The 25,191-nt window shown below is 34.7% G+C and overlaps 1 protein-coding gene across 1 annotated transcript in view; it reads right to left on the reverse strand.

Annotated features, from left to right (window-relative positions):
* The window catches only part of kif1c (kinesin family member 1C), a 54,362-nt gene that overhangs the window by 28,984 nt on the left and 187 nt on the right, over positions 1-25,191 (reverse strand). The window contains exons 2-5 of the mRNA XM_051110310.1: positions 24,840-25,187; positions 7,474-7,607; positions 2,579-2,655; positions 695-874 (exon numbers count right to left, since the gene is read on the reverse strand). Coding sequence (XP_050966267.1) covers positions 695-874; positions 2,579-2,655; positions 7,474-7,579 — 363 coding nt within the window. The 5' untranslated portion in view covers positions 7,580-7,607; positions 24,840-25,187. The remainder of the gene's footprint in view (positions 1-694; positions 875-2,578; positions 2,656-7,473; positions 7,608-24,839; positions 25,188-25,191) is intronic.

Consider the following 25,191-nt stretch of genomic DNA (forward strand, 5'->3'; position numbering starts at 1 on the left):
AATTATTTAGAATAAGCTGAAATAATGTAGGATTGATGAAGTCAACAATATCTCATTGGTTAACAACCTTGTAGCTCACAACAAGTCTGTCTTTAAAGGTTTAGAAGTGATCATTGAAAATCAATTCCTCTGTGGAGAAAATTATTTGGATTTTTTATAAACTGTTTTATATAGAGTATATCTATAATATAGAGTATATTGACCATCATTCATTGCAAATCTGACCATTCATAAGGTTTAGTATTATGATACTACAGTAGTACCAGCAACCTTATAGACTGTTTTGCAAAAAAAAACAAAAACAAAAAAAAATCTGTTGAATGTGAATTTTGTGGTGTGAAACCTACTGTATTTTTAGTACAATGAATAATAGTAAAAAAAAAAAAAAAAAATTCCTCATGGCAAGACGACATTTCTCAAGTGCTGTCAATCATTCAATTCTTTGTTTAAAATTAAAAAAAATATATATAAAAAAAATATAAAAAAAAAGTGCACCTTTAACATATACCAGTCATTCAGACTACATAACTCAATATAGCTATCTTTCAGTCACTTGGTTTATGCTTTTTTGTCATCCATAGTGAAATCTTACATAGCAACACATTAAACATCAAATATATACTGACATTACTTTGTTCACTTGTGGACAGAGAAATGACTAGATGCTTTAATTCATGCTATCTGGAAAAACCACCTGTGGTATGATGCCTTGCTGGCCCGGATCCTGTTTTCCCATCATTGTGTATGACTTTCCTGCTCCAGTCTGTCCATAAGCAAAAATACACACATTATAGCCCTCGAAAGCATGAAGCAGCATCTCCTCGCCAATGTCCTGATACACCTTCCTCTGAGATGCAAAGGATGGGTCTTCTTCCTGCAAACACAGAGGGAAAAAAAGGAACTCAGTCTGAGGGAACATCTGAGGAAGATGAATGTTAGTATTTGTTACATAATAAACCATACATGAAATTGCATCTTGATTTTATGCACCCTTTTGTTGTGTCCCGTCTGCTGTTGCATGCGTAAATGAACAGTTATTGTTTTGTTTTTTCTTCCGTTTCTTGCTACAGTTGCCTTTAACACTCACTGGCAGCATAAGACAAATGCAGTGACATGACTTTCCATCACATTTTTGATGAAACAGGGACGTAACAGACCTTACAGTATACACCAATTATTGGTTTGTAAACATTCGGGATGCGCATGCATCATGGCTGCCGAAAACCCGGGAGAGATAGCCTTTACTGCTAGAGAATCACATGGTTCAAAATAATTAGATTTAAAAAGATTATAGATTATATTGATTAGATAAAATGTTCTCCGCATATTACAAGAGCTTGTCACCCAGTGATAAGCACTGTTATTCAATGAAATTGACGTTGGACAGTGGGACAGTCTTACAGATCCCAAACAGGGATTACGTTTTTGTAGTTGGAGCCAGTGTTGCCAAGTCCGCGGTTTTCCCATGGAATTGGGCTACTTTAGCACTGTTGCTGCGGGATGAAGCGACCCCAATAACGTCATATTTAGCCCCTGAAAAACTAATTTACCTGGGGAACCCCAACAAAAAAACATGTACTTTATCCCACAGATCGCAATTTTTAAGGGGGGACCCATCGAAATGCGACTAGGCTATTTTGGGCTAGTTTGGACGGGGGCGGTTGGTAATTGGGCGGTTTTGTTGTTGTTATCTGGTGGCAGAAAATGACAGTGGAATGAAAGTGGCAGTCTATGGAGCCATGGAATAAAAGAATAAAATAAGGTAAATTTGATTTTATATTTCAAAATTCTGATTTTATTCCCGCAATTCTGAGATGATATCTCACAATTCTAATAAAGAAAAACAACTCGTCATTCTCGGCTCAGAATAGGAGTTTATATCCCACACTTCTGGCTTTTTTTTCCACTCAGAACTGACAAGCTCACTATTTAAGTTAAATCAAGTTAAAAAAAAAAAAAAAAAAAAAGTCAGAATTGTGAGATAAAATAAATAAATGTTATGTAAAAATGGTAACAGTAATAGGTTTAAATAATATTTCATGCTGTAACTGTAGGGCTGATACAATATATCCCCTATGAACAGCATATGTGAATATTATGTAGACCTATTGTTTAAATCAAATTTATGCTTTAAAAGTAAAGTAATCATAGCAGTTTCCATCCATAGTATGTATGTTTAAACATCTGCGTTTAGCTTTACATGGTGTCTTTGTATTCTATAAAAAATTATTCTGATTTTGACATCAAAAGACAGAAAAAATATTTTTCTTTTCTCTTATCCCATGGATTTCACCTGTTTACCTCCACTAATTACCAGTGTTTTTTCTGCAACCACAATGTGCACGAGCTGCAAGTGACGTAACTGTGACGTCTACTCTGAATTGGTCTATATCTTTCTGTAAAGCTGCTTTGAAAGTGCTATACAATTTTTTTTTATTATTATTGAGAAGTTCATGCAATTAAAAATATTGCATCAGCTATAGTCTTGCATTCAATTCCACCCTCTCCCCCACCCATCTACATTGCAAATTGATTTTTATTCTTTTGTGATGTGATGTATTCAGTGACAGAAACTTACTGAGCTGTGTGACCAGTAGGAATAGTCAAAAGTGAAGTTCTTGGGTGCTTCCTTGGGTTGTTTGGGATTAGCAATACCTGTAAAACAGAGACTAAATTTAGCACACTAATTTCACACCCTGTTAACAGTCATTTAATTAAACTGCACTTACGTAAAAACAAATAAATGGTAAGTCAGACAAAATTGCTGTCTTATGATAATATCACACACTATTTTAGTATAGCATATTTTCGTTCCCAAATTTGCTCATTAAAATGATACTTCACACTATGAAATGTAAAGTAAATGTAATATAAATAAAGAGACAAATAAGATCATGAAACAAGACAACAGTGGAGTTCCTGCAACCCCTGACTATATTCACAATAAAGCACAGTCTTCAGTGCCTTATTACTGATATCTCTTAATTACATTTGAATGCTCAGGCTTATATGTGCTAGACAGCACTATAAATACAATATAGCTAGAACTAAATCCAGAGGATCATTTGTCTCATCACTTTATATCATCATATTGCCCAGCCCTAAAACAGGCTCTGTAGTTATGCATTATCGACATAATACGACCTTCAGTAGGGCCCTATGATTTCTGCGATGCGGAAAACGCAGAATCCAGTCATAAAAACAGAATTTACTGAATAACGCAGAAAGCCACAGAATTTGTCAAAGTCTGAATGAATTAAACAAAAGTATGTCATTATACTTAAATCAAACCGCAATACGGACTAGTATCTGTAAATATTATGCCGCATAAACACAATTTAAATGTGAATCTCTGTTTTAATGAACGAGCGGTTTGGTTTACTACACTAAATGAGGACATAAATACATAAACAATATCTGCTGAGAGTCACTTCATGAGCATTTGACCCTTCCATTTTAGGAAAACTAGCGTTATATCATATACACACAGAAATGTAAAGGCAGACACGGCAACCCGTCCGGTTTAACTTAAAGGCATAGATATATATTACTTCTATTACTACTACTACTAAAATGAAACTAACATTATTTTTTAGGGTATAATCACACAACATTTTTTCCATGTTTTAATTTTAATAGTAAATTCCCCTTTGTTTCCCAAAAAAAAAAAAATTGCTTAATTTTCAATAATTAAAAGATACATTAAATGAATGTTTTATGCCTTCATTTGATAACCAGAACATTTTAAACACACAACACAGAATTTCTGATTGTAAAAAACCTTTCATAAGGCTATTTTAAGAATTAATTAAATAAATTAAGTATGCATTCAAATAATTAGACATGCTAAAACACAGAATTTTATAACAATAAAACATATGTTGAAAAAAAAAAAAAAAATTCATAGGGCCCTAAACATGTTATTTTTGTTAAACCTTTATTAAATTGATGTGAAATTGTATGAGTATCATAATTTTAATTAATTAGACATGCTCTTTGATTAATAAAACTAAATCTAACCATTAAAAAGGAGCTGAGAAAAATTTAAACAGGAAAAAATGGAATTTGGAGAAAAATGAAACGGATTTCATAGGGCCCTACTTCAGTAAAGCTGTGTCTAGCATCCATACATTCAAAAGAAATGTGCATCTAATGATACAGCCTAATTATACAGGTCTTCCTGAACAGACTAGTCAGCTAATGGTTCAACCTACAGACTAGACAATTCATAACGTGAAGTTCTGCACATCCCTACTATGCATACTGCACAGAGATGTTATAGCTTAATATATTACATAATTTAGCACATCTGGAATGTTGTACTGACCAATCAGCATCAAAGACCAGAACTATTCATATTATATTTACATTTACTAGTAAGCAGTACTTGCTTAAATAGTATTTCCCAAGTCATGTCAACACACAGGCCTGTCTAGTCATCATAATGAGTTTGGAAACGTCCCAGCTCAGCAAACACTGCAGAGCCACAGCATTTTCTCTTACATAGACATTTCTTTCAGTAGCTTCAGAATGACCTCTGACATGGTAACCCTACCGGACCCCTGTGTACAATGAAAATGGTCTTCTTTAAAATTGTTGTCTCATTTTCCAGTGCAAATGTCTAAAGATTCAGAAGATACATTTAACTGAGAAGCAAAATGACTCAGGATAATTCTTGTTTTATGAGAAATTTATCAAAATGAAGTGAACAAATATCTGACAATGGTCTCAGAAAGAAGGATTTATTTATTTAGTTAGTTATTGATTGATTGATTGATTGATTGATTGATTGTAGTGCATGCGACATTTAATGCCATGACTTTATTAAGATGTTCTGCTCCAATTTAAGAACTTTTGAAGGCCTTGATTTGAGGAAGGGCAAATTAGGACCTCAAATCTAAAGAGGAAAAGAAAGAACAGGTAATTATTGCAGTACGAAGAGAAAAAGAAGTCTAATTTATAGTCACTTTCTCCGGCATTGCATGTAAGAAATACACTCGCAGTAGTTAACAATTTTTTTTTTTTTCTTAAAAATCACTGTGTAGCTTTAGGCAGAAATATTTTGAGAACTGCATTCTCATAGGTCACATCATGCAGTCAGTCATCATCGTGCATCATCAGTAACTGCATGCAATGTAAGACGACATACAGTACAGGTCTGGTCCAGGACAGCGTGCGTTAAATGCATTAGAAACTAGATTTGCAATGGTAATTATTGCGGAAATGCTTCACAGGCTGTAAAAAGAGTCAGCTGCAGTAGTAATATGCTCTTCCTTAACTTGAATTTCTAGATGGCAGCAAGCAGAAACCGGCTGTCTTTAGCACACATACAGTACTGCTGCAGTTAGAAATGAACACAATTGCACTTCTTGAAAACTCAGTCTAAATAGTGATGCATCAGTGAATAATCATTTCCTCTCGCCACTATACTGAGGGCACTGCTTGTTCTGATTGGCTGTGATTTAGTTTTTTTTATGTTCAAAATTAAAACAATGCACAGACCTGGATCGGTTTTGCCCTTTTTAAAATTCAGACTGGGGTCATTAATTGTAGATGGGTGTAAAAGTGAAACTCCAGTGAGTGGGGTCATTAAAAGGAAGCCAAAGGGTGGAGAGGCCCCAGCAGAATAAAGCACTGCTGGGTAACAATGAGCACTGCTGCCTTGAGCTCACACGGCTCAGTGTTTGTGCTGGAGGGGGGTCAAAGCAAACAGACTGCCAGCCCGGCAGATTCTTTAGATAGAGAGCACGAGAAAGTGAGAGAGAGAAAGAGCGAAGGGTGAGGCACATGCAGTGGCGGCGCTAGAGAGTGTGAGCTGGAAACACTGCGTCGAGGAAGACGGGAATGTGAGGTCTGGCAGCCAGTACTGCAAACGGCAGGATTTTACAGCGGTTCAGGACTGTGGTTTCCAAACACTAAGAAATTCCCCCTCTTTCAGCGGGTGGGTGGAGACAAGTATTTTTGGATATGACCATGGAAAAGTTCACAGAGAGTAACCACTAAAAGTGTGGAGCAAGATTTAACAGGGTCATATCACGAGAGCTCCAATTCTCAGGGATCTTTCGATATCTGGAGTTGACTGTACTAATCAAATCATGCTAGACTGTCATGCATTTAGACAGTGGAATCGATTTAAACATTGTGAAATTTGTCAAAAAGTGCTGGAAACACTATACTCTATTTTAAAAGATCTAACTGTTTTAAAAACATCTAATTCATATTTGATCGTATAATATGTACAAAAAATTTGCCTACAAAATAATACATAAAATAAAATATTTAGTAAACAAGTAAAAAACAAGGCTTGACGGTGTGAAAGAAAAACAGAAATCAGAAGTGTACGAACTGAAATGTATTCAGGAGCACAAATGCTCCTAAAATTTAAGGTAAAATTAAATATCTTAAATATCAGAGGACACCTTAATGATCATTTTAAAGTTTAAAGTCTTTATGTTGTTTGCAATCAGTGAATACTCTGCATTTACACCAACAGTTTGCTTATGATTTACTGTTGTTAAATTATAACAGTTTACTTTATGATATTCATATTGTAATGTTGTAAATTGTTGTCAGAGTTCATGTTTTATCTGCCTCATCTTTCTGAATGAGCAGATAGTAAAACATGCACATTTCAACATAAGAGTCCCAGTGTATTTCAGGCTTGTTTATGATTAAATCCAGCATTATTATTTTTATCCTGGTTATTATTGGTAATCTGGTAAAATATTTAATCTAACATAGACCTTGGTAGCATCTGTCTTGTCCGTCCTATCACAGGAAGGAGAGACTAGGAAATCATCACTGAATGTGTGTTATTCAATATATAGATTTTATTATATTTATACTACACTTAATATTTACAAACCTACTTTAAACTCTGTGTGTGTGAAGGTGTGAGTGTGTGCGTACATGCACACAGTTTAAAGTAGGACTATAAATATTTACATAATTATTAAATACAGTCTGAAGCAGAAATATTTACTTTTTGTATTCTAATAAATTAAATCATATTGCTTGTAAATGTCTCCCTGTATTCCCTAATTTTAAAAAAGCACGTTATTTAATACATTTCATGTGCTTACATTTTTATGGAAACCACGTGCTACTCCTTGAGAAGTGCCAAGCCCTGTGGAAAGGGCATGCAGACTGTACAAAACTCATTGGAAATATGATAATTATCTGGCAGAATTGTGGCAACAAGTTGCGTGCAGGTCCACTTATGGAAAAAGAGCAAAATGTTTATTTGATAACTAACAGTCTGATGCATGTTTATTTTAAAAATCCAACCACCTCCATGAACTACAGTGAATAGAATGCCTGGAATTCATGCGTTCACGTGAAAGGAATGTTCTTTTTGAAGACGAAGATAAGGCAGTGGATCTACGCACAATGTAGACAGAAAAATGAAGACATAAAATGAAAGAAAAACACGTCACTCTTTGTGTGTGTGTGTGTGTGTGTGTGTGCACTCACATGTGCTCTTGTCCTGCATCTGGATCACACACTTGGCTCCTCGGTTTATCTCTCGGCTGTTGAACGGCCGCACGCGCACCGCCACCTTCACAGAGGAAGACGCCATGATTGCTACTGGCCAACCTGCTCAGCACCTGAAAGACAAGTTAAACAATGATTAAAATTCACTAAATCTTACAAACGGTATTCACAGATGAAATGCTGAGAAAATCTCTATTCTTCAACAGTTTCATCCATTTCTCAGAATGCAAAACTAAAGATTATACAACAAATGAATACAGAAATGCTGTGTGATACAGTAAACATTTCTGCATTATGAGCAAGGAGTCAAAGTTTTACTGTTTGGCATGACACCAGCTCATGCTGTTAGATGCTGTAATATCTGGCTACAAAATGCATTTATCTCTACTGAAGGCCATTTAGACACTGCCATGTATTCACACTAAATATGTAAATGAAGTCAATCTAAAAGTTTAAAATTTCTTCTTTTTTTTGGCCTGGAAAATAGGAGAGTCACTACTAGTGAAGGCTTGGCAGTTTATTCATTCTTGCCACGTCTTTTTCTTCGGCAGCTGAATAATTAGTCACACAAAGCGTAACAAATTCATAGAGCTTTACATTTATACAGTATAAAATGCTGTTCACTATGACAGTATTATTGTTAACTTACACTACAACTATTACAAATCATTTTAGTTAACTGAAATAAAGCTGAATTAAAACTAAGAATTAAGAAAAATTAAATATTAGAGCTACTAAACCTGGAACTTAGAAAATTAAAATTGAAATAAAATACATTTGTTAAATAACTAAAATGTTACTTCACCCCAAAATGAATTTTTCGTCATTAATCACTTGTCACATGTCATTCCAAACCCATAAAAGCTTTGTTTGTCTTCAGAACACAAATTAAGATATTTTTGATGCATTCTGACAACTCTCTGATTCTCCCATAGACAGCAATGTAATTAACGATCAACATCCAGAAACGTAGCAAGAAGATCGGTAAAATAATACATGGAACATCAGGGGTTCAACCGTAATTTTACGAAGCTACAAGAATACTTTTTGTATGCAAAGAAAACAAAAATAATGGCTTTACTCACCAATTCGTATCCCCTGAACACAAATGTGACCCTGGACCACAAAACCAGTCTTAAGTCGCTGGGTTATATTTGTAGCAGTAGCCAAAAATACACTGTATGGGTCAAAATTATTGATTTTTCTTTTATGCCAAAAATCATTAGGAAATTGAGTAAAGATCATGTTCCATGAAGATATTTTGTAAAATTCCTACTCGAAATATATCAAAACTTAATTTTCAATTAGTAATGTGCATTATTAAGAACTTCATTTGGACAACTTTAAAGGCTATTTTCTCAATATTTTGATTTGTTTGCACCCTCAGATTCCACATATTCTCATAGTTGTATCTCAGCCAAATATTGTCCAATCCCAACAAACCATACATTAATGGAAAGCTTATTTATTCAGGTTTCAGATGATGTACAAATCTCAGTTTTGAAAAATGGACCCTTATGACTGGTTTTGTGGTCCAGGGTCACAAATAGCGTATGCAGTTCTGTGTCTGCTGCACGACATGGATACGTTTTCTAAGTTTATTTACGCGTTGGTTTGAATGAAAACAATGTATCCGTTGGCGATGAATTGCTGAATAAAGTTGTTATTTTTGTTTCCTTTGCGTAAGTATTCTTGTAGCTTCGTAAAATTACGGTTGAACCTCTGATGTCACATGGATTATTTTACAGATTTTCTTGCTACGTTTCTACGTTACATTGCTGTCTACTGGAGAGTCAGAGAGATGTCAGAATGCATCAAAAATATTTTAATTTGTGTATTTCATAGACAAACGAAACATTTACGAGTTTGGAATGACATAGGGGTAAGTGATTAATGACAAAATGTTCATTTTGGGGTGGAGTAACCCTTTAATAAAACTGAAAAATAAATTACAGCAGAAATAATAAACAGAAATAAACACTAAAAGTGTAGGGCCCTATGAAAACCGTTTTATTTTTTCCTAAAATGCCCGTTTTAATTTTTCTGGATTCCGTTTTAATGGTTAAATTAAATTTTACTAATCAAAGAGCATGTCTAATTAATTAAAACCATGAATCTTATGCAATTTCACATCAATTTAATAAAGGTTTAACAAAAATGACGTTTAGAGCCTTAAACATGCCGTGTCTACCTTTACATTTACATACTGTGTGTATATGATATAACGCTAGTTTTTTCTAAAATGGAACGGTCAAATGCTCGTGAAGTGACTCTCAGCAGATACTGTTCATGTATTTATGTCATCATTTAGTGAGACGGCAGACACTGAAATCACCGTGAGCGTCACACACGCTTCAGTGTGTGTAGTAAACAAAACCGCTTGTCTGCTCCATTCATTAAAACAGAGACACGCAGGCGTAATATTTGCAGATACTACTCCATACTGCAGTTTGATTTAAGTGTAATGTCCCACATTTGATTAATTCATTCAAACTCTGACAAATTCTGTGACATTCCGCGTTATTCTGTAAATTCCGTATTTATTCCGCGATTCTGTCCATGTTTTCATATGGCCCTAAAATTGCACATGAATTGCTATTATTTATGCTATTAAAGCACCGTCCATTTTTATAATCACATTATCTAAACGCTCTGCATTCTCACAATATTTCCCTATTCCCTTGCACTCCATGTGTCATCACTTGCTCCCGACCGCTTGACAAGGTGTCTTGTGCGTGCGGATGAGAGTCTGGCCAGCAGCCAACGGGCCGTGTACACTTGTCAGATAAAGAGGAATCTCAAAGACGAACACGACGGGAACCACCTCAGGACATCATTACCTCTTTACTTACAATAAAAACATGGAACACCCACTGATACTATAAAAGATGATAATTACGGCTGCGTGCCATTACAACAGCTACAACAAAAGACACGAAACAAGCAAACAGCTGAGGAAAACAATGCTTATTCTGCCAGTTCGACCACAGAGAGCATTCACACACGCTACTGTTATTGTACCATCACATTAGCCCAGTCAACACACCGCCAACCTGCCAAAATTAGGAATTACCTGAGACTTGCCTCTGTGATATAGCCAACAGACAGACTGATTAATACAGCAGAACTCACTGTACATGAAAACATTTATATAGCACAATTATACAGATTATTTCAGTCGATTTACTGGTCATGTGAATGACAGAATGGATTAAATACCCACCCACCGCACTTCAGGAATTTGGGGGAAAAAAAAATAAACAAAAAAAACAAAATACAGGTACATAAATAAATAACTACAAAATTACTAAAGATGGTTTAAATGTCCAAAATCTCTCTAACTGAACAGATACAGTTCTTCCACATAGATAAAATGGCACGTTTAGCATGATTGGTCTGTGTTGAAGACAGTCCCAAGTATAATATCTCAAGTAAGGAATGTAACCAATGCTTAATAGAAAGGTCATGAGGAGGTTTCCATCGCTGAACTAAAAGTTTTTTTGCAGTAGTCGAGGCAGCTAACCAAAATTTCCAGTCCTTCTCCTTTAGAGAAAATTGAGAGTTGTCATTCAACAATAACAGAACAGGGTCTTTGGGAAAAAAAAAATCCAATGATCTTGTACAGAACATCAAGCACCATATCCCAGAAATCCTGCACATCTGGACATTCCCAAAGCATATGCATCAGCGTGCCCAGGTAACCTGGCCCACAAAAATTACAATAAGGGTGTGGTGATAAACCCATAACATGTCTTGTGCGCATGGTTAAATAAGCCCTGTGAATAATTTTAAAATGGATAAACTGATGATTGGGGTTTGTGGATGCATGAAATGTATTATCCCATACTTTTTCCCATTCAATTTTACTATTATTAGGAATCAATTCAGATAACCATGCTCTGGCTTTTGGAAAAATCTGCGCTTTATGAGTCGCAAAACAGAAGTAAAAATAAGAATCTGTTCCTTCGTTTGGCGCATTGTTAATCCATTTTACTACTGGATGAGTTTGAAGATCATTACCCCAAGGTACCTTATGTGCCTTTAATGCTGCACGTAATTTAAAATATAGAAATAAAGTATTCTGAGAAATATTAAACCTTTTAATTACTTCTTGAAAATCTAGGATTGATTTTTCTCCTTTTATGTCATTTAATATTAGAATACCTTTTTCCGTCCAAGATGGCTGTACAAAAGGTTTTCCACCAGAAAGTAAGTTTAAATTGTGCCAAATAGGGGTATGAGCAGATCAGTTTTTCTAAAACAAATCTATAAATTCTGATCTTTCCTTAACAGGTTTCTGCATGATTGAGTCGACCACTGAATTTGGTTGTGGGACAGGAATTGTGCATCACATGCTTTTATGCACAGGACGCAAACACAGAGAAAAGTTTGTAGATTAGCTAAAAAGTTTGTAGCTAATTTGGCTAGTTAAACTTGCTGACATTGTTCTCACCCTCAGGTCACATAAGATGTTTGTTTCCTTATCAGAACAGAGATCACACAAAATATGATTATTCACTGTAGTCAAAATCGGCCTGATGATTCAGAATGAGGCACTTTTGTTATTGATCTAAACTGAACCAAAACTCACACTGACTTAAGCTAAATAATAACAGCAGGAGAATCTGAATCATCTTAGTTGAGTTTATATAACTGATTCTGATATTTTCCTGTTAATCACTGTGACTGTGCTTTGACACAATCAGTGTTATATAAAGTGTATGGAAATAAAGGTGACTTGACTTTCCAAATCCTTCACCCTCCGTATTCCTCTGTGATGGAATGAGCTGCCACCCTCCACCCGATATCTCGCTGAATCTCACATCTTTCAAGACGCAGCAAAAAAAAACTCCTCTTCCAAAAGCGCTAATCCACTCCACACCCTTTAACCAATGCATTTATTACACATAAGAAAAAGAACATTTTTTTTCCTCTGCATTTTTCTAGCTTGCTTCCTAACCTAGTTGTCTAATAAACCTGCCACTGTGTACTTGGATCTCTGAAAACCACTTTAACTTCTCATTTGTAAGTTGTTTCGGACAAAAGTGTCTGCTATGTACTCCATAGGAAAGCATTGGGACAATACCATCAACAGGGACTGTAATGACATCTAATTCTAATATTAGTTTCCACTCTTCTGGAAAAACTTTTCCAAAAAACGTACATGTTAATGCAGATAGCGGTAAGTTCTCACAGAAAACAACATAACATGGATAAGAAAAACAAAAAAGAACACCAAATATGACAGAGAAGCACCAGATGAGACTGAATCTCAAATTGATAATTTACTCAAAACTGAAAATTCTGTCATCATTTACTCAGACTCATGTCATTCCAAACCCATAAGACTTTCATTTATCTTTAAAAACAAAATAAAGATATTGTTAAAAGTCTCTCATTATTTCTGCCAATTCATTAAAAGACATAAAAAGTAATCCATAGACCATTTTGGTGCCAACGCCGCGATGACGTCACAACGCTAACTGGAAGCAGAACAAAGTTTAAACTGGAGGTGACCAATTCACACCTGCACACATTCAGCACATAAGGAGCTTAAAGTATCATCCTGTTGTGATCCTGGGTGCCACAATCGACACAGTACAGGCTCCAATTTGGAATTTTAATCGCAGACCTATTGCCACTGCCAGACAAAAAATAAATAAATAAATAAAACAGCTGTGGTTAAACACTATTAAACCAGCAGACTGGACAGAAACGATCGTCAAAAATGCTTGCATTTGCAGTGCACACATTTTATTAGAAAAAGTTAAATAGAGTATTGTATTTTGTTGTTATGGATTATGGGTTGCGTTACATGTTTAAAGATTTCTTATGCATCTCACATATATGAAATAATGCCTGTGTGCATGTGTGTAAAACAACAAACTGACAAATGAAATGCTTAATTATCTGTAATTGTATTGTGATTGATTGTGGCTTGAATTTTAAGAACTTGATAAGAAAGAATAATCAAATACAGAAAGTTTCATAATGTTTACATCTTATTTTAAATGAACTGTATGTAAAGTAATGTAAAGGTACTGAAATTTCACTGTAACCTTACATCATTTACAGGAGGTATATACTTTCAAATAACTATTTGGCCATTGGACGATACATTCATCTTCAAAGCCTGTCCGTGAACACTCAAGCAAGCTGTCTGCAAGTTATATGCATGTATGAATAACTATGTATCAATTACTGCAACAGACTTCAGCGGATGATTTTGCTAAACTAAAACTGCGTCCTAAATGATGCACTATTCCATTATACACTATGCACTCAACTGTGTGTATGTATTATACAAGGTCATTTTGTCATTCATGATCAGAGTCCGATAGCCCCTCCCCCTTTGCTACATAATTAAAGCTGCAACAGCTGAATGCGTGAAGTGCGAACATTTAAATGCATCATCTGGATATTTAAAGTGCAATTTTTATTTTTGGAATTTTCAATGTGTACACATATTTATACTACAAACTGTTATAGAATAGCGCACAAGCACTCGATTCGGGACGCACCTTAACACAATACAACAAGACAAAGCCGTTAGCTAACATGACATTTAAAAGTACAGTGAAATATACATTGCCCTCCAAAAGTTTGGAAACGGCCTAGAAAAGTGGGGTTTTGGACAATATTGACATGAATCCTTTTTAATTTGTGAGAATTTTGCACTGATAAGGGACAACACAAACTACGAAAACATATTTTATTACATATACAGTTTATACATAGAAAAAATGTAAATTTTCGATTCATCAAAATATCCAGCATTAGCAGCTATTACAGCTCTGCACAATCTGGGCCTAAATTCATTGTATTATAAACTTAATTGGCAATCAATTATTGAAGCTACTAAGGTGTGCTGACCCAAAAATCTTTTAAAAACATGGGCCAAGTTTAAACCAGTAACCAGGTATCACAGCTGGCAAAGGGGCATGTCTGACTTTGACATGTATATATTGCCATTATTATGTAATCAAAATGAAAATTATTATTGCTGCTTTTCAATGATAATGTCAACTTACTTTAATGTATTTGCACCAAAAAAATGACAAGGATTTATGCTGATATCGTCCAAAACCACACTTTGCCAGGGGTGTTTCCAAACTTTTGGAGGGCAGTGTATAAAAGTATATAAATACCTACTATACTTTAAACACCTGTAATATTGAATCAATAGATATTAAACACAGAAACCAACAAATTCTTACCTAAGAAAGTTTATCTAATTTCTTCAGGAATTTAATTTTGGCGTTTTTTTTTATAATCAGAGGCTGCGCATTTTTGTGGCATCTTGAAACTCACTGATTTTTATCATAAGTGACGACACATTGACTGTTCCAAGATGGCACGATGTGTCTGGAGCGGTCGAATGTGGGATCTACCTATACATATCCATGGACAAAGGCATCCAGCTATCGCTCTAGCTAAGCTGAATAAACAGCTGAACTGTCAAACACAAAACTGCAACAATTTATGTTTTATGTGTGTTTTTTCAAGTCATCTCCAGGTAATAAATAGGAAAATATAAAAAAAAAACATTGTTCTTGCATGTGACACTATTGTTTCAGCTACTGTTGACTGTATGAGATATATGTTACATATGTAATTTGATCAATGTTTATTAAATTAAAGTGTTTATTAAACTATGATATGTGACCCTGGACCACAAAACCAGTCATAACCAGTAAATTTTTGACATTTTGACACACAAAAAAAAAATTGACATTTATACATCACACTGATGTGTGGTTTGTTAAGACAGGACAACGTTTGGCCAAGATACAACTATTGAAAATCTGGAATCTGAGGGTGTAAAAAAAGGAAAGGAAAAAAAATTGTGCCTTTAAAGTTGTCCAATTGAAGTTCTTGCATATTGCATATTACTAATCAAAAATGAAGTTTTGATATATTTACAGTAGGAAATTTACAAAATATCTTCATGGAACATGATCTTTACTTAATATCCTAATGATTTTTGGCATAAAAGAAAAATTTATCTATGTATTGTTGACTATTGCTACAAATAAACCCGTGCTACTTAAGACTGGTTTTAATAGTGTCTCGTTAGAAGACTTTTGGATTGAATGCCAATGACGTTTCACATAAAGAAACCCTTAAGTAACACTTAAGGGATATTTTCTGCAACGCCCTTACGTGTAAAAGAAAATTACACTTAAGGTGCATTATGCAACCGGTCCTGTGCGGGCCAGTCAAGTTCTTCCACGCCAAACTCATCAAACCATGTTTTTTTCACACCTTGCATTGTGCATTGGGGCTCAGTCATGCTGGAATAGAAAAGGGCCTTCTGTTCACACAAAGTTAGACACATAGCATTGTCCAAAACGTCTTTGTATGCTGAAGCATTAAAATTCGCCTTTACTGGAAGTAAAAGGGGCCCTATTGCAACCCCTGAAAAACAGCCCCATACCATCATCCCTCCTCCACCAAACTTTACAGTTGGCACAATGCAGTGAGGCAGGTGAATCAGACGTGTGAACCAAACAGGTTTCCACTCAGAGTCCAGTGGTTGAAGTGCTTTACTCACTCCATTTAATGCCTGTCATGATATTTGGTGATGTGAGGCTTGCATACAGCTGCTCAGCCATTGAAACTCATTCCATCAAGCTCCAGACACACAGTTTTCATGCTGACATTATAAAAATCAGGCAGAATTACAAGAATTATAAACACGCCAATATTGTTAAGATAATGTGCATCCCTACAGCGTATATTTACCCACACTTGTTCTCTACTGGGTTAGTGTGACTGCACATGCATGTTGGCCATTGTAAACACATTCCAGTGTATTTCAGGCATCAGCAGCTTGGTATGAAGGGACAGTATGGGCCAGTCAGCAATGCACCCTGAGGGACTCTGTGTGTGTGTCTCCAGTACAAGTTTGAACACACATGAACAAAAGCTGTTTGTTGATACTGTACTTTAGGTGAAAAAAAGTTTACACCAAACAGAAAGAGTGTAGAAAAAAGGCTAAAGTAAAATTAGTATGTGACCCACGTAGAGGCTGTGCTTTCTGGGTATCGTCCTGGACGCTTTTCCAGCAATCAAAGATTTGCATTACAATCAGGTTACAGAAACAGAGCTACACCCTTTAGCACAGACAACACAAACACACGCTCTGCCACTGTGACACAGCCCGCATTACACTCATAGTCTGCATTACACACATATCGCTGGCTTATGCAACTGCAGCAGGTGACACGGCGTCTCCGTCAGCCAAGCAGTACATCTAAAGTTTCACACTTCTGACTCATACACTGAAATGAGATTACATACTGCAGATTGTGCCACACTTTTATTAGTCCACTTACATGCGTGCAGAAAAATATTAAGTGTCCGGTGTTGAACTTATTATTAATAATATTGTTAACAAATATGTATTTGGGCTAATGACATATACATTTAATTTTTTTAAATAAAAAATATAAAATACAAATAAAAAGATTAAATCTAAAACAAAATGCCAAGTTCTAACTAATTAATTTGAATTAATCTTATTTAATTCATGTTGGTGTATTTGAATTTTAAGGAAGGTTTACAACATTTCCAAGAAAAGCTTAATTTTAATGACTGTAAAAATGTCATGTGGTGTAACCAAGTAAAAAGTAAAACATATAATAGAAAAAAGATATATGTAATATATTATTATAAAAGAAAAGAGAAAGAATATGTAATATGTGTTATTGGCAACACTTTATTTACGGTTTCTTAACTAGTTGCTTATTAGCATGCATATTACTATTAGTACTAATTAAGCACATATTAATGACTTTCTTATACATGACCTTATTCCACATCCCTAATTCTACCCAATACCTAAACTTAACAACTACCTTATTAACTATTAATAACCAGCAAATTAGAAATTTATTGAGGGAAAAGTCATAGTTAATAGTGAATAAGTGTTCCCTATTCTAAAGTGTTACCATGTTATTTAATAAAAGTGATATTATAAAAATAAGAAAAAAAACATGCAATATGTTATTTAATATTATAAAAAAAAAGAAAAAAGAATGTATGTAATATGTTATGTAATATTACTAAAAAAAGAAAAAGAAAGAATATATATATATATATATATATATATATATATATACACCAAAAACACAACAAGGACAAATCAGATATTTTAAAAGACTCACTGTCCTTGACACACAGTCATGAAGGTCTGCAGGGCTCCTCTGCTCTCTATGACATAATTTCCAGTTTTTTGGTTTTCTCCGTAATGAATTTAATGCATCACATTATTTTAATTTTGGGGACTAAAGTTTTTAAAATGTTACCAAGCTGTGAGAGCTTTTGTTAAATTTAAGAAATGATGGATTGCGGCAAAATATTTTCTTTTTAAATACTTTCATTCATTTAATGAGGCTTTTTTCTTCATTACGATTCCAGGAAGGAATTACGATTCCATTTTTACTTTGTTTTAATAAAATAATTTACATGCCGCAGACCTTCACCCACCTACTTTCTTAACTCCATAAACTAGAAGATGTTAAAAAGCATTGTTTATAATAAGTAGACATGGCAACACTTCAAAGGAGCACTTTCAAACATAAACAAAACACAGCAGCTCTCTCAATAGTGGTTTAGATAAAACTGCCAAACATAACAAGTCTCTGTTCACTGTTTTATTACTTTGTTCAAAAAAAGCAGATGCCAAACATGCGAGACGCCAGAACGTTGCACGCTGTGTAGGGGTGCAACAGATCACAGCTGATCTGTGATTCATAAGGACCGGCCCCACAGTTTGGCACACATGCAATTTGCTAAGTGTTTTGTCAGGCCAATTTACACATTCAAGCCATTTTAAATCATTCAGGTGAAAAAAGGGGGTGAAGGAGAGTGGAAATCAGTACTTGTACATCAGTGGCGGCTACTGGTCTGTCAAATAGGGGAAGCTCATTTTCGGCCTACATCGTAAAATTGTCTATTTATTTATTCACAAGAATGTGCCTTATTGTCATAAGTAAGTCACAATGCAAACAATCGTAAAAAAAAAAGCTTTAGTTTTATTATGCAAAATATGATGTATTTTTTCTTTTAGTCAGATGCTACTATATAGTATAAATATTTTGCAATTTAAATAAGGTTATTATGGAGATTTATTTATTTATTTATTTCTAAAGTATTTTAATAGAAATATAAGGTTTCATTATGGTATGTTAAAATTTTTCAAGATTACTATATATATATATATATATATATATATATATATATATTAATTTATAGTCATCCTCCATGTTAATATTTAATGTAGTAATCTATATATATTGATTACTACATTAAATATTAACATAAATGAATGAATGAACGATCTAAAAAAAATATTAAACTCTGTAAAAGTGAAACAAGGAATGTGGTGTATAATTGTGTGAAATGTATGATGAAAATCAAGCAATTTCGCCAAGCAAATATAAAGAAATAGGTTGCAGCAGTTTTATTTCGACTGAACTTGAGAAATCCGCGATGGGACTGAGCGCGAATAGCTTCAGTGATTCCTTATAGTACAAAATCGCTGTCAGTCAAAAGGAGATGCAATCTTTCGACAGACCCTCCAATCATCACGCAGAAGCTCGGAGTCCAGGCCACGCAGAAGCTCGGAGTCCAGGCCAGCCCACTCCTCATTTGCTCCTCATTCACCCCCAGAGACGCTGAGCGTCCATGGGCGGGACATAATCGCAGCGTTTATCCAATGACCGTCTAGTTTCAAAGCACTGAAAAAAAACGTTCAAAGCAGCCGCACTGAAGTCAATGGACGCTGGGCTTCAACGGGGAAATGCACTGTGACGCTACGGGAATGTATGAGAAGAAAATCAAGTCAGCCGACCTGCTATATCTAACTGATTCTGAACGAACTCGTCTTTGAGATGAACGTTTTCTAACGCATTTTTAGTCAATAAAATGTTAATACAATAGTACATAATTTGACCATTAATTTTGTGACATTATAGGGGAAGCTGAGCTTCCCTTGCAGTCTTAAAGAAATCGCCACTGTTGTACATACACACCACACAGAAAGAGAGGCACATTTAGAATCAAACTGACATTAAATTGATTTCTCTTTCACATCTTCTTGCGCTTGAATGCATACACACAAAGGTATGTTAAAATGCCTGTCAGTGTATATATATCATGTGTAAATGTGTGTCAGTATATATATATATATATATATATATATATATATATATATATCAAACTTCATTATATTGTGTTTATCTGTGCTTGTAATTTGTGTATTTGTTCTTATTACTGACTTTTCACTTGTCTTTAATAATGGATTTTATGTGCATGACGAAATTTCATTATAAAGTTCTAATAACAGGGGTTTTCATGAGACAAAGTGGGCCTTATTTGGCAGGTCATATATTTCAACATGTCTGCCTCTATGATAGGTGACCCGCTCTTATACAGTCAGTAAGGGATTTTGTAATGACAGCAGCAAAATGGCCCTGACTGGTGAGTGAAGAGAGATTCTTTTAAAAAACTCAAATGACTGCTTTGTTGTAATATCAATAAAAATCAATTCCTAAAAAAGGACTTTAAAAACACCCCTGTTAAAACAAAGGACTTCCTGCTACCAGGCCTCTACGCCCTCACTTGTGCCCTTTTCCTCACTTTCTCTTTCTCTTTCCCCTCTAGCACAGTGCTTCTGTAACATTTGCAACTGTAATGTTGGTCACATTTTAGTAATAAGGGGTGGAATTTGGAGCAGAGAAGCAAATCACAGCTGCTCAGAGCTCCATACTGATAAAAGAAAAATGCTGATCTAAGAGCAAATATTCCTCAGTCAATTCTGAACTTTGTTTTGATCCGCTTAAAGGGGTCGTTCACCCAATCATGAAACTTCTGCCACGCTTATCTCACTTAAAACACATTGTTTTTCCTCTGTAGCACGTAAGAGATATTTAGCAGAATGCCCATGCTGTTCTTTTCCATACTCTCAAAAGAAAATAAAAGTATCATAAAAATAATCCAGCTCCAAGCTACAATACAGCTCTTTTGAAATCTTTGTGTGAGAAACAAATATATATTTTTTATTTTGTTGTTTGCTTCAAGTCTCTTGCCTCTGTTGCAGATCTTAAATTTCTTTCCCTTTTCGCATATATTCAAATGTATTTCACAAAGACATGCTGCACCACGTTGAACAGCAGCACTGTTTTTTTTTTTGTTTTTTTTTTTCATGTGACTCGACCTTTTGTGACAGCTCATTTGAATATGTGGAAGTTTGAATGGGGTTTGACAGGTACAGCAGATAGAACGATTTTCAGAGAATACTGACTTTGTCTGCTCATCACACTGCAGGAAATTAGTTTAACTTAAGTTGCATCACTTTTTTGGTTTGGTTTAGTCCACATATGGACTGAAAAGACATGAGAGTGAGTAATTTGTACATTTATTTTTTGTGAACTAATCCTCCAAGTAGGGCTGCACATTTAATCTAACTAAAACCAAAATCAGAATATAGCTTACAGCTTATGTACACTACCAGTCAAAAATGTTGGAACAGTAAGAGTTGTAATGTTTTTTTCTAAGAAATCTCTTCTGCTCACCATGCCTGCATTTATTTGATGCAAAGTACAGCAAAAATAGTAAAACTTTATAATGTTTTTACTATTTAAAATAACTGTTTTCTATTTGAATATAATTTAAAATATAAATTATTCTTGTGATTTCAAAAGCTGAATTTTTAGCAGCATTACTCCAGTCACATGATCCTTCAAAAAATATTCTAATATTCTGATCTACTGCTCAAAAAAAACATTTATTATTATTATTATTATTATTATTGTTGTTGTTGTTGTTGTTGTTATTATTGTTGTTGAAAACAACTGAGTAGAATTTTTTCAGGTTTCTTCAATGAATAGAAAGTTCAGAAGAACAGCATTTATCTGAAATAGAAATCTTTTGCAACATTATAAATGTCTTTATCATCATATTTTAATCAATTTTACTCAAAAAAGAAAGAAAGAAAGAAAGAAAGAAAAAGAAAGAAAGAAAGAAAGAAAGAAAGAAAGAAAGAAAAAGAATACTGACTCCTACCTTTTGAATGGTTTAGTGTATAATGTTAATACAAAAGTTTTTTTTATTTCAGATAAATGCTAGTCTTTGGATCTTTCTATTCATCAAAGAATCCTGAAAAAAGTGCTCAGCTGTTTTAAACATTGATGATAATAATAATAATAATAATAATAATAATAATAATAACAATAACAATAACAACAACAACAACAACAACATTTCTTGAACAGAATGATTAGAATGATTTCTGAAGGATCATGTGACACTGAAGACTGGTGTAATGATGCTGAAAATTCAGCTTTGATCACAGAAATTAATTACATCTTAAAATATATTCAAACAGAAAACAGTTATTTTAAATAGTAAAAATATTTCACAATATGACTGCTTTTACTGTATTTTGGATCAAATAAATGCAGAACTACTTTAAAAACATTAAAAAACATCTTACCGTTCAAAAACTTTTGACTGGTAGAGTAGTTATCAAACTAAAAAAGCTGTGATTTAATTGTGACACTACATTTATTTATACTGTGTTCCAGTGTTTTCAGTGTCTTGAAGTGACTCTGTTTACAGTAAATGCTGGTTTTTCACCCATATAAAAGCTTAAAGGGGTCATTGGATGCTAATTTCACTTTTACATGTTGTTTGAACATTAATGTGTGTTGGCAGTGTATGTACAAATCTACCCTATTATGATAAAAATCCACGCAGTGGTTTTTAATTAATCTGTAAAAATAATATCCTCTTTTTCCAAATCGAGCCGTTCTCAGATGCCTGTTGTTGTGGCGTCACACCCACAGAGGCCACTCCCACCATAGTTGATTGACATGAGCGTCTTACCTCAGATCAGCTGTAACAGTCCGACCTCCATGTTTTGATGCCGGAGCAGGGATGTAAGTTAGACAAGAATATCTCCGATTGAGCGATTGAGGTGTTGTGTTGCTGGATGTAATAATGAACATAGCGGTCGTCATTTACTCCCGACATCTGAGCCGCTGAAGATGCAGTGGATTACGTTTGTTTGTGAATGGAATGCGGCTCCCGATCTACATATATCCGTCTATGTTCACGCAAATCATTTATGATCCAGCTTCACAGCAGAAGTGAGTATAAGGGTTTTTCTATAAACCTTTCCTAATAATGTGCTAGTTAGCAAGTTTAGCGGCTAAACGCAGCTAAAGTAAACAGGCTTGTCACTCCACAGAGAGAAGAGAGGGGCGGGGTGAGCAGAGCTTATTTGCATTTAAAGCAGCCTCGACCAGAATGGGGTGATTTTTGCAGAGCTGATTTTGGCAAGGTTAAAAGCATGTTGTTTTACACTACCATTGAGAATTTTTAATCAAAGTATATTATTGACTTTTCATTAAGACCCTAAAGAATCATATCAACTTGTGGAAAATGGGCATCCGATGACCCCTTTAATGGTTTAACATGTGAAAATGGATAAAATCATAATTATTAGTATTGTAATTTTAGAGTTGTACTATAATAATTTTTTTTCTAATAATACATTATGTTTTACAGTTTTTATTTTTTTTTTTTTACAGTGGAACATTACAACAGTAATATTTCTTATTTAGCTTAATAGTTATATTTAATAATCATAAAACTTGATCATAAAATAACAACAACTATTATTATTGCTATTATTATTACTTTAGTCATATTTATATAATTGAAACTTTTAGCCAAATTATGCAGAGTACAAACAAGCACTGCAAACCTAAACCTCAACCAGTTTTTAATCGCAATGCAATTAGATTTTTATTTCTCCAAACCGTGCAGCCTTAAATCTAAGTTTATGTTCCCATGTACTTCAAGACTAAATTATGGCACATTACAGACTGAACAACTCTTATAATTAACTTCCAGCCAAATTCTACGCTTGAACAAGAGCCATCTGAGAGAAAGAAAGACACAGAGAGAGATGGACAGCTAAAATGAGAAAGACAGAGACAGCATACCTTTGTGAGCCTGAGGAATGCTGGTCTGTCATTAAGTGTGTGTGTGTGTATGTGTATGTGTATGTGTGTCCTGTAATAAAGTCCCTAAAGACAAGCAGCTGCAGTGCAGAATACAGGCATGCGAGCACAGTTTTCAATTAAAGTGCCAGAGACGAGGCAGAGAGTACAAACAGATCATCTCAGCAAGCCAGACATAACACGTTAAACTCAGACAATAAAAAAAGAAAGAGAGAGATACAGAAATGCGCAAGTTTAAATCAAGTGTATTAATACACCTGAACTGGAACTGAGAAAATATTACTTCCCTCTTGTAACCTCAGAGATGTCATGACCACTGTCATGAAAACAATTCTTCTCTACAATGTACTGTGGTAGTAAAATAGAACAGAGAGACCACAGTATACCATGGTACTGAATATATTCTACTCTATTTATATGGTACTTTAAGGAATTTCATGTGGCACATGTCCAAAATGCATGGTATAACCATGGTGTAAGTCCAAAAACAATGGCAGTACTGTAACATCCTGTCCAAAACACAACTGTAATACCATGGTAATTTTCTGTACGCCGCCAAATCATTCAAGCAGTGCTGGGAGCCACCTAAAGCAGCTCAACAGGTTTATTCACATATCATGAATGCTTTGATTTAACAATTCAGGGAAAATCTAATAGATCTTAACGGGAATTATCTCAATTGATTCCAATATACCGTCTAAAAAAAAAAAACTCCATCTCTCCCTATGATTTTCTTTCATTTATTCTAATGCACTACAAGCAGAATTCAAGAGGTACACAAGCTTAAGTAAGAAGAAAATCCTGTAGGAATGTCTGGTTATCCAGAAAGATCTTTTCCTAAGATGAGTCATGTGCACTTTACTTTAATGTTCAACAAAGTGAAACTGGTTTAAATCAGAGCTCAGTCCCCAACTAGTTAAAATGGCCATGAATGGTCATAAAAGGTTTCTGTATATGTTGGGTAACAACTGAAGTCAAATGAACTGTCAAAACATCTTGAAGGGTTCCTTAAGGAATGCTGATTGTCTGACATAAGCTAATTTAGAACTAACTGTATGGAATTAAAGTCTTACTGAATACACTATAATTTTGAACAACAAAAATAGGAAAATCAGTGTACCAGCAGGATCTTATTAGATTCTTAGAAGAGATCCCATTACGATTTGTTGTAAATTAGGACAATAATTCCATTGCCAGCCCTTAAAAACGTTTTGATCATATACAGTACGTGATGTACATAGTAAAACAACTCTTGTTTGTTTGTTTGTTTGTTTACTTGTGTGTGTTTGTTGAAGTAGAGGTACCACTTACTAGTTCTGGATAGTTGCTTATTCCAGCCACCAAGTCGTAAAATTAATCCAGAGGGAGTTTAAGAAGAAAACCGGTTCCAGTGATGTTTTTCCCGATGAAACGGCGGCTCGTGTTTCTCCACCTGCTGGATCACACGACGACCCGCAGCAGGAAAAGTTGGGTGGAAGTTTTTCCGTTCACTGGAATTCGTGCGCACAAAACCCAACACAACAGACGCGTTCAAAACGAGCAGAACGTTAATTCTTCGTTTTTCTTCCCCGGGCCGAAAAGTCGTTTGTCACACACTCACACACATAAACGTGATCCGCATGCGTCCATTTAACTTGTGGCTATCCCAAATCTCCGCACCTCA

The sequence above is a fragment of the Labeo rohita genome, chromosome 5 (genome assembly GCF_022985175.1).
Source record: "Labeo rohita strain BAU-BD-2019 chromosome 5, IGBB_LRoh.1.0, whole genome shotgun sequence".
In the NCBI taxonomy this organism is placed as follows: domain Eukaryota; kingdom Metazoa; phylum Chordata; class Actinopteri; order Cypriniformes; family Cyprinidae; genus Labeo; species Labeo rohita.